General features: G+C 41.8%; 1 protein-coding gene across 1 annotated transcript; it reads left to right on the top strand.

Moving 5' to 3' along the window:
* The first annotated feature begins 3,166 nt into the window (after window positions 1-3,166).
* LOC121868842 (techylectin-5A-like) lies at window positions 3,167-9,461 on the top strand. Its single transcript, XM_042369825.1, has 4 exons — window positions 3,167-3,663; window positions 7,119-7,570; window positions 8,048-8,161; window positions 9,045-9,461. Exons 1-4 carry the CDS (start codon window positions 3,472-3,474, stop codon window positions 9,208-9,210), a joined length of 924 nt encoding a protein of 307 aa, XP_042225759.1. The 5' UTR covers window positions 3,167-3,471; the 3' UTR covers window positions 9,211-9,461.
* Window positions 9,462-12,068: the final 2,607 nt, after the last annotated feature.

Genomic DNA, 12,068 nt, shown 5'->3' with positions numbered 1-12,068 from the left:
AAAGCATTGAAGTTAATTTTGTTTACATAACATACAGTATACATTTATTGTAAGCAATGGTGCATCCTCGTGAAAAGGTTGCCCTATTGAGAAATGTGGTCATAAACGTGTGACAACAAAGGAAAAGTTTGAGGGGAGTAAACACACACACACACACACACACACACACACACACACACACACACACACACACACACACACACACACACACACACACACACACACACACACACACACACACACACACACACACACACACACACACACACACACACACACACACACACACGAGCTGATCACTATAAGAACAGCCCAGTCCCAACCACTGTAAAAATTATCAATAACTTGTAATCAACCAGTGTATTCACTCCCAGTCAATCTTACTTTTTGCACTGTCACTATGTTAAAATGCCCTGTAGTTTGAGCTTCTCTCCACCTAGTTATTATATATCATATTTGTGTCACTTATGTTACTTGTATATTATTTGTAAATCAAGATACCCATTCCCCAATTATGTAACTGTATATTTTCAGCCTTCCGGCTGCCATGCTCTTTCAATAAACCGTTAATAATTATCTTTTTTATTATTATTATAGCTTTGACCACCGGAGGTTCAAGACCTATATGGTGCCCGCTAGGGAACCGACCACCATCTTCTGACCAGGAGGTGTTAATCAGTCGACCCTGGGAACAACAGTGGATCGGCCTTACACCTGACTACAGATAACACAGCACCACCTAGCAGAGTGAGGTACTGTGACACCACCCCACACCACATTGTGTCTTCATGACCACGTGAGGTCCTTCATATCAACACCCAAGGACGAGTCACTACACCAGGTGACCTCACACAGTATGGCAAGAGACCAGTCCGGGCCATCAGCTACAAACTATAATAATTTGTGTGTATAATTCATGTTCCACACACACACACACACACACACACACACACACACACACTACTGTAGTTTTAGAAGACGTCGCGAGATCTGGATATTCATGTTTACCCACGCCATATTGGAGGTGGACTTGATATAAGCAAAAATCGACGAAGTGCAAATTTCTGCATATTATCACAGCCCAGTGTCTCGCCCAAGCTTACCCCAAAAGACACAGAGCTGGACAACAGTGATATACTGCTATGGCTAGCTTTAAGTGGGGTAGATACTCATGAGTTACTCTTTAGGTGTTACCAAATACTCAGTCATGGCTGAAGAATAATATCCTCGGCAAAAGTGACCAACAGAAACACCAAGGTAAATCTACCTTCTTTACATATATTTACAAATAAAAGGTACAAGATATAATACAAATGCCCTTCTTACCTAACTGGAAGTTCAGCAGAAGCACCACTGACTCCCACCTAACATTCCTTAGGACAAGAAACACAATCTTTAACCCCACAGTGGCTCAGAAATGGGAGAGAGAGGCAGAGACAGACATCTGCTCAGGCCAGAAGCTGGAACAAGACAGAGAAGGAACCTCCTGGACTCTGATACAGGTTGCTCAGTAGGGTGGGTCTATTTTACCTTTTTTTTCAATTTCCATATCCTAATAGAGACCAAAAGTGGCGCATGCATGAGAAAATAGCCTCTGCAAAATCTTAGCTTAATAGGTAATCATCTTCTGCCCTCGGTAGAACGATGAAAATCATATTTTAGTAGTCAAAAACGCATTTTTCTTATAATTTGTTTTACATTTGTTTTACAGTGCAAGAATAACTTACTATTACATTTACGTCCCAGGTTTTCAGTTGTGCATCACTTGTGTCGCCAAGTACCACACCTGAGCATTGCATCTTTAATAATATTAGAGAGAGAGAAAGAACAAACATCCTGCAGCAGAAAAGAATAACGTCACATATCCAAGATGGTCGCCACATCCATAGTAAGCACCACCATCCCACTCACCACCACCTCACTCACCACCATCCCACTCACCACCACCTCACTCACCACCACCTCACTCACCGCCATCCCACTCACCACCACCTCACTCACCGCCATCCCACTCACCACCACCTCACTCACCGCCATCCCACTCACTACCATAAAGCTCATAAACGATATTTCTACTCCACATATAAAGAAGTGCTCAACACACTGACCCTCTCAGCTCTCTCTGATCATCACCACAACCTCATCTGCAAATTTGGTGAGAAGCTTCTGCACCATACTCTTCCGTACACTGGACTGCCTGTGACTCACCGGATGTATACCGTGAGTGTAGAAATGTATATTTTACTCTCTCTCTCTCTGTCCCTCGACTCATTCTCTTTCTCCTTTGCTCAATGGCTTCATTTTCCTGTCCCTTAATATCTTTCTTTCTTTCTTTCTCTTACAATTCTTTTTTTTTACATCAAACAAACAAACAAGCTACCTAGGCTGTTCGTCTGAGAACACACACACACAAGCTGCGAACATCACTTACACGGATAACTATGAAGACCTAACAAACACAGATCTGACTCCTTCACTCAACAAACTCTGGTAAATTAATATAAGTCAATCAGTTTACAAACTGAAACCTGAAACAAGAAAGTCGGGCTGAAAATAGGAAGTATATATTCACATTTCCAGCTGAAAAAATCTTACATTAGCGATAATTTACTCGCTGTTGAGCACTGATGAAATAATGTACCTCTAATACCCCCCCCCCCCTCTCTCTGCCTCCTTCCAGTATGTTTCTAGGTTGCCTCCTCCTCCTCTCTCCCTCCCTCCTAAAACCCCGACCCCCTACTCCCTCTTATTCTAGCCTCCCCCTCTCCCTCCTTATCGCTCATCTTACCAACTTCCCACGCACCAGTAAATAAAACTGCCAACGTCAGAGAATCTCTCTCTCTCTCTCTCTCTCTCTCTCTCTCCACCCAAACAAAAGGCAGATAATAAAATAACAAAGGGAAATTACTATACACTTTACGAAAATAGAAACGTTAAATAATTAAACAGGAAACTAAAATCAAAGAAAAACTTCTGTGAGGTCGACGGCACCTTAATGATTTTAACCCGAAAGGCATGAAGAAGGAAACGCATTAGTCCTACACTCCGGCAAGTTAGTGCAGGAACGTCTGTCATCCCAGCTTCGGGAATATAACTGTGTTGCCTCAACGACCAAACTTGGCCCAGGCCGGGCTGGAAAACCCAACCTGAGAGACTAAACATCCCCTGAGTCACACAGGTTGGGAGTGGCCTGTGAAGGAGTCACATGTGTTAATCACGGGCCTCGTCAGTCACGTACACAGCGGTGGTCAGTGATGAACAACCGCAGTCAGCGCTCAGTCTTCCTACCGTTGAGACACCGGCCATCACTCCTTACCGTGTGAATAACAGTCTATTGAATATTTCTGTATACCGTTGATACATCGTGAATAAACTGCATATATCTAACAATTATCTCATACTGGAGGGTGTAACTCCGGTACACGTGGAGTGTATCACAAGACTACTGACAGCGCTACAGCGGCGTGGATCATGGGCGGGAGTGTGATGATGAAGGCGGCAGTGTTGGTGATGCAGGTAGTAGCTGCGGTCTCCCAAGCATCACAGCCTGAGGGGTGTCCTGTAGTGCCCTCCCTGCTACAGGCTGCAGGATACAGCCCCTATTGCGTCGCCTCCGCCCTTGCTTCCTGCGCTCACCAAGGGGACGGCAAACCTTTCTTAGAGGTAAGAAACCTTACTTCCTTAAGACATTATGTAAAACACTCTCACTCTGTCTCTCCCCGTCCCTCTAAGTCTCTGTCTCGCTCCGGCGCTCGTGTCACGTCACACTTAAAATTTCTAATCCCTCACATACAACGGAATCCTAATGCGTGTCTACCAAGTGACAAGTTACCTGCAGAAAGTTGCCAGAGGAAGGTGAACATTTACAGTATACTCTCTCTCTCTCTCTCTCTCTCTCTCTCTCTCTCTCTCTCTCTCTCTCTCTCTCTCTCTCTCTCTCTCTCTCTCTCTCTCTCTCTCTCTACTTCCGCCTGTGCACCTCTTCCTCGTTCTGCTTCACCTTCTGTCTGTAGAGCCTTGGATCACACAACGTTTGTGATCTCTCAGTATATGAATCAAGTTGATGATAGGAGCCTCCGTATATTGCCTGAGGGGTTGGGCCGCATCCTCCAGGTTGTGTAGATAATTTGTTCTTCTCCAAACTGGAGATGTGAGAGTGAGATGTAACGGCTCACTTGAGAGCTACAGCTCAAACATAATCGCCAAACTGAAACTACCGTTAATAGGAGAGTTGGGGGAGAGGAAACACTTAGTATAGGTCTCTTAGCTGTGTTTAGTCACTTCTTATTCTTGTAATGCATGACGATTATCAGTGTGGTGTGTGTAAAATCTAAATTACAAAATATTATAAACAAAATTTATCTCACTAAAATGGCGACATTCGCGAACGATTACAATGCCTCGCCCATTATTTGTTAACTCTGACCCTGAAAACGCCAACAGTAGTAGGTATTAGGCAGCTACCAAACAGGGAGGTACTACCGCCTGGGAAGATATTGGAAGCATAATGTGTTGTCTATGGTAGGCCCTGCTACTATATGGCATTACGAAAATTGTTGCCAAGTCCCAGGTTGCTCATCTGTCTTTCTGCCTCAATTACACACAATTGCAGGGTCTCAATTGTTTCTCTTATTATTGACAACACAACATACATATATTTTTTCTCACTTTTGATCTTTTTTTCATTTTTGTATTTATTATTGTTATTATTATTATTTTTTTTTATTGGGCACCCCCCTACATCCTGTGTAAGGTGAAGCACAGAATCGTTTACAGCGCCCAACAGGGAAGCATGCTAAGTTCATGCTTGCCTTTATGTCTCATGAGTTAAGGGCGTAGAAGCCTGAAGAGTCAATGGTTTGATGTCATCAAGTTATTGGAAGCTCCAACAACTTTCCCTGAATACGGATCCGCAACTATCGATTTACAACAGGTACAGGGACCAAGGGGGACTAGGAAGTATGTCCAAACAACTTTTCCACCGGCCCAGGAATCGAACCCGTGACATTTCACTGCGAGGCAAGAGCGGTACCGTTCTACCATCGGCGCCCCTATTATTATTACTACACTTTCGCCCCCCAGGCCCTGATGTGGGTCAGTGATCTGTGCCCGGATGGGCTAAACCCCGTAAAAAAAAATCTGCGTGAACACCTCCTGTTGGTGGTGACTGTCTGTACAAGAGAATTTGAGTAAAGGAAATGGTTATTGCGTTAGTCGAACGTCATCTTCACAACGAATTTCTTCTTTATTGATTACCAGTTGTTGAGCCCGACATTGTTCAGGTTTGTTTTGAGGGGCAGCTCATATATAGCCTTTGTTCGTGACTGCATTATTAACTACACTATCATCTACACCACATCAACTACACTATCATCTACACCACATCAACTACACTATCATCTACACCACATCAACTACACTATCATCTACACCACATCAACTACACTATCATCTACACCACATCAACTACACATCTACACCACATCAACTACACTATCATCTACACCATCAACTACACATCATCTACACCACATCAACTACACTATCATCTACACCACATCATCTACTCAACTACACTATCATCAACACCACATCAACTACACTATCATCTACACCACATCAACTACACTATCATCTACACCACATCAACTACACTATCATCTACACCACATCAACTACACTATCATCTACACCACATCAACTACACTATCATCTGCACCACATCAACTACACTATCATCTACACCACATCAACTACACTATCATCTACACCACATCAACTACACTATCATCTATATTTAGTCAGGTGCAAACTACTACAGTATATTCTGCTCGTAAACAAGTGGTGCTAAACATTCAGAGTAGAGTGTGGCAACAGCTATAAAATACTCCGTATATTATGCCTTCGGAATATTCTCAGAATCGTTGCTGCTCTGGCTTTGGGGATTAGAGGCTTACAAAGGTCACATGAGGTCATGGGGTACAAAATGAGAAATTTGTACTTTTCTGTCATATAGTGTGTGGCTAGTCTTGGAAATGCCGCTGTGCAATACAACTATTTGTGGCGGCGATCTTGAATTTTAAAGTGGCCGCGGCATATAATATAACTTCTTTGACATCTCGGCTTCTATTCTTGAATAAAACATCAACGCTGTACCTATACCTACATTAATGTTGCTAAGGAATCTATCTGTTCTAATAAACATTCCACTCTATCAATATTTTAAGTTAAATGGCACAAACCATAAACAATTCAAAAAATTTGTTTAATCCCATATATTTTCTAATTATGTATTTCATATTGTTTCATCAGTATAAAGACTACTATTCCACACTGGAATGTTCTCAAATAAAAATGTATTTATCACAGAAAATTATTTACAAATGCATTTAGCAAACATTAATACATGTATGCAGTAGTAAAATAGTTACTGTTCCTAAATATGTACCAGTTGTTAGTTAATTCTGAATCACTGTATGACTTATCGGCCACCTTTACCTTTTATAAAAAAAAAACTATTACCCAGAAAGCTGACAGTGTGGTTGGATTACAAGCTTGTGAAACATTTTCAGATCAACTATTAGAAAAATACGGTACATGCAGATTGCAGGCTGTTATTCAGAAAACTGCACAACTAATCTGGATCTAATCTACAGTAATCTAAATTGCAAATATAAATACTCCATAATAAAATATGACAGGGCATAAAGCATAATGTTTTCAGTAAATGCAACACATTAAAACTATCAAAACTGTTGGTGGATTTGTTGCATTGGCCAGAACCTCACAACATACTGGGATTCCTGCAATAATCATTACATGGGTAAGCTCCTGTAGCTACAGGGAGGAACCAAGTAATAAGTAAACAATGGATTTCCTTGCGATTTTTTACAATATTTAAGTGTAATAAGTTAAAATAACTCGAAAACAATAATTTCCGAATAAAAAGTCAAGTATTCTTACTTTGGTTTTCCTCTGTCGCCCTCTTTAAGAATCAATATAGAGTTTTGTGCCTGGCAGCTTCTAAATATTAACCATAATAACGCAGCAAAACCAGTGTTTCCCTTATAGAGGTAATGACGACAACTATCCTATAATAAAAGGTGTTTGCGTTACAGGAGATGAGGGAGACACTGGCTGAGGTGAGGCAAGCTCTAACGGAGGCAGAGGAGCGCAGGAAACGTCCTAGGCACTGTCGAGACCTGCTGGACTCGGGTGACACCGGCACCGGCATCCGCCAGGTGTATCCCTTCCTGCAGCACCCCGACGCCCCAGTCACCGTCTACTGCGACCACATCGTTGATGGCGGCGGCTGGACAGTCTTCCAGAGGCGTCGCAACCTGACTGAGCGTGAGGACTTCTACCGCACCTGGGTCGAGTACCAACTGGGTTTTGGCCACTTCCAGGGAGAGTTCTGGCTTGGCCTCGACCTTCTCCACCACCTTACCTCCACCACACTGCAGGAGCTGAGGATTGATCTCAAGGCCTACGAAAACCAACACCGATGGGCAAAATACGGACAATTCTACATAGGTTCCCCCGACACCTATTACAGAATCAAAATAGGAAGGTAAAAATTACTGTGATGGAGAGTTACACAAGAGTCTGCTGACGAAGGACATGTTTTCTATCCCAAATGTGTTAATACATTAATATAATCACCAGTAAATTATTCATTAACAAATCACACAGTTATTAGCTAAGTCATGCCACGATAAAATGTGTACATCTATTATAAATCACTAGAATACCTACAATTACATGTTGAAAGTTGCATAACAACCACAGCCAATATCTAGGTTCAACTTTCTTCACTAGGGCGCGAGAAAAGACATTTAAAACTAGCATAATGAAACTCTTTATTAATCATTGTATGAGTTGTGATCCCATTTTGAGTGAGTGTTGCTCAGGGGACAGATACTATCCTCTGAATATGTTCCATTCCTGGTAATCCCTTTTATTTGTGGATATACAGTACATGGATATAATTGAAATAAAACAGTGTAATTAGCTTTCTCATCATGATTCATCGTCTCCCCCTGAGCAGGTACAAGGGTGACGCAGGGGACGGTCTGGGCTCCGAGAGCGCCAGACACAATGGCTACTCCTTCTCCACCCACGATGCTGACCACGACGGTGACGGTACCAACTGTGCCCAGGTGTACGTAGTCCCTCACCCCCACTGTTAACACTCACACAGGTGTACACAGTCCCTCACCTCCACTGTTAACACTCACACAGGTGTACACAGTCCCTCACCTCCACTGTTAACACACACACTGGTGTACACAGTCCCTCACCTCCACTGTTAACAGACATCGCTTTTTAATTACTACACTTTTTATGGTCTATTAAAAGCATAGTTAAGAATAGACATCATGTTACTGTATATAAAGTACATTATATTTTATTTATCGAGTATGATTGCTGGAAAACGTTTTATTTCCTTGTGTAGTTTATATGTATAAGCCATTGAGATGAAAACAAAGGAAACTAGGAAAACATCCAACCCTCAACTTAAGATAACCGTCGACAATTAAGAGGTGAACTTATTTGTCTCAGTATAGTTATAATTCATTATATATATATATATATATATATATATATATATATATATATATATATATATATATATATATATATATATATATATATATATAAAACCTCACTAGTCGGGAATAGAACCCTGGACTTCTGGGTGTGAGCAAACCGTTGTATGATATCTTTTACAGTAATATTTTTATTGAGCTTCACAATAATGTGAATAAATTATAGACACCATGTACGTATATATTCTTGGTAAACAACGAGATGAAAGCTTCCTGCAGTAGTGACGCTCGTGTCTGGTTTATACAAATACTTAACTACTGATAATACCGTTTGCACACTTATAACAATAAATAAATATAATAAAATATTACGCCCATTCAGGTGGCTATATCGTTTGGGTATAAAGTAAATAAACAAGAACCAGTCTCAATATATAATACCAAAACACCACAGTGCAATTGCCACATTAATTTTTTCCGTTTACCGTGTCACAGATACCGCGGCGCCTGGTGGTACGACAAGTGTCACATCTCCAACTTGAACGGCTACCAGTACGTAGGCAAACACGATTCCTACGCCGACGGAATCAACTGGCAACCATGGAAGGGCTACCACTACTCTCTGATGGAGACCACCATGATGATCAGACCTGCCTTCTGAGTGTTCACCCACACTACCATGATGATAACCTCTGCCATCTGCCTAAGAACTAATAGGCCGAATGGCTTTAGGCCATTGTCAAAAGCCATACGAATGACTGTCGTTCACTATAATACGATATGCTATGTTTAGTGGCCACTAACATTAGACTTGCCTACTTACTGGTCACCTCAACATTACCTGCCTGCCTACTGGTCATTTCATTAAGATTTGCCTGTTTATTGGTCCCCTTAACAAGACCTGCCTGCCTACTTGCCATTTCATTAAGATTTGCCTGCTTACTGGTCACCTCAACAAGACCTGCCTGCCTACTGGTCATTTCATTAAGACTTGTCTGTTTACTGATCCCCTCAACAAGACATGCCCGCCTGAAGGTCATTTCATTAAGTCTTACCTATTTACTGATCCCCTCAACAAGACCTGGCTATGTAGTTACACAGTCATCAGGCAAGGCTTGATTATTGATTGGTGAAAGATTAACAGACATTGTTTGGTGTATGCATCTCTTAAACGAAAGCCATTGTGGTGGAACGGGAATAACTTCACCGTGATCGTGTTTTCACTTTATACAGCTTGTAACAGTGTATAGCTAGCGGTAGCCTATACCAAGGACTAAAAACAGTAAGGACACACCGCTGTAACGTCATAAACTTTAGCTCCGCCCTATTCAATGACGCCACACTACTTCTGGTGACCAGGCGGTGGCAAGGACTACGGCCTTGACTTGGTTAACGTTTCACTGTTTAATTTTTTTATAATACTCTTAAGGCTAAGGCTTTCCTGTGGCCTTATGTTCTCATATATATATATATATATATATATATATATATATATATATATATATATATATATATATATATATATATATATATATATATATATATATATATATATATATAAACCCACCGGTTACCAGCGGCTAGGGTCGCATGTACAGAAGCAGTAGATATCTCACAAGTGTTGTCGAATTCCCACTGGTGTCACGCCAATCACTGGTAACTTCCCGACGATTGGTATCAGTGTACAGACAAGCAACAAGCAGGTAGACTTTCACCAGGTCACAGAAACAAACTTGTGCACTGTAGTCTTCTTTAATTAGCAATGATTCCTCACAACACTGTTAACAGGCTTCACAGCTGGACTTCTCACTTCGAGTATACAGGGGGGTATACTGTACATAACATAAGAACATAAGAAAGTGGGATACTGCAGGAGGCCGACTGGCCCATACAGGGCAGATCCCTTTCACACCCATCCCAGCACTTCCATGTGCCTATCCAACTTCGTCTTGAAGCTTCCTAGCGTCCCCGATCCTACTATAGCACTCGGTAGCCTATTCCACATATCCACAACTCTATTACCAAACCAGTGCTTGCCTATATCCTTTCTGAATCGGAATTTATCTAATTTAAAGCCATTTGTTCTAGTTATTTCGTTATTACTGAGCTTCAGAACATCTTCCATTTTACCCTTGTTAATCCCACTTACCCACTTGTACACCTCATCATCCCCTAGCTCTACGCCTCTAATGAATGTGCCCAAGCTTTTCAGTCTTTCTTCATATGGAAGGTTTCTAATATTATGGATCATTTTTGTCATTCTTCTTTTGTACTCTCTCCAAAGAATCTATGTCCATTCTATAATAAGGACACCAGAACTGAACCGCATAATCCATGTGTGGCCTCACTAATGCTAGGTAAAGTTTCAAGATAACGTCAGCAGTTCTGTTACTCACAGACCTAGATATGAACCCAAGAATCCTGTTTGCCTTGTTGCGAACGCTAATACATTGTTTTCTAGGTTTCAAGTCGTTGCTAACAAATACACCTAGATCTTTTTCACAAACTGAGTTTCCTATTACCTAGTCGGCACACTACCAGTGTACAATTCCTAAATCTTTTCACTTTATATTACTCACAACAATTTCAAAATACTTGCACAACAATTATCTTCAGTTGTTTTACTAGGTTTGATCTGGACACTGAGTGGAAGCGATCGACTGACTCCTATGATGATGAGATGGAGAGAAGAGAGCCGTTTGCTCTGAAGTTGGAAGATGGTGTAGGAGGAAGGTAAAGTTAGGAAGTGGGAAATAAAATGGGAGATTTGATAGCAGGTGGGCTATCCACCAAGCGGGAGATTGACTCCTAGCCTGCATGCTCGCAGGTGCTATATACCCTTTACGGTATACCTCATCAGACGCCCCTCGAACATCCTAGCACCACCCCAAAGACTATATATAAGAAAGACGGGAATGCGTCTACCTTTATCGATAAAAAAAAACGTGAGCCACTGAGCTCCGATCAACGTCATCTGTTGGCAAGGCAGTTAACTAAAACCCAGGGGCGCGTCAAAGACTTTGAGAAGACGGGAAATCTCAGCATTCACCTGTAATGGTTAACACACGAACGAATTCACAAATTTGGTAGTACGGCGGATAGATGTCGCTAGTGTGGAGCGCGTCGTCTGCTAGCTTACACATTAAACATGACAATCGGAATCTGCACATTGACAATAGTGTATTATTCGCCAGCGGACGGAACGGGAGTTAATTCCGGCCAGACGCCACACTGTGGACCAGACACCACTCTCTGCGGACATGTCTGTCTTTCCTTGTCACCTTCGCTAATAAACAGACTATGAGCGCGGCCTTTAATTATCCCCCGGGTTGGCACCCTAACAAAGAGCTAAATAGAAGCCACTGTTAGTATTCAGCACCCTGTTGAGAAAGGTACTTGGTAGGGCGCTCAATAGACGGCGCACTATACGCTCTGAGAAAATACTACACCTAGTTGTGTTGTTTATACCTGAGCTTTCCCGTCTTTCATATAGTCTTAGGTAGCGTCCATGTTTCCATG

Source organism: Homarus americanus, unplaced genomic scaffold (genome assembly GCF_018991925.1).
Source record: "Homarus americanus isolate GMGI-L3 unplaced genomic scaffold, GMGI_Hamer_2.0 scaffold30535, whole genome shotgun sequence".
Lineage (NCBI taxonomy): Eukaryota > Metazoa > Arthropoda > Malacostraca > Decapoda > Nephropidae > Homarus > Homarus americanus.
This window is presented reverse-complemented; position numbering and strand designations above follow the sequence as displayed.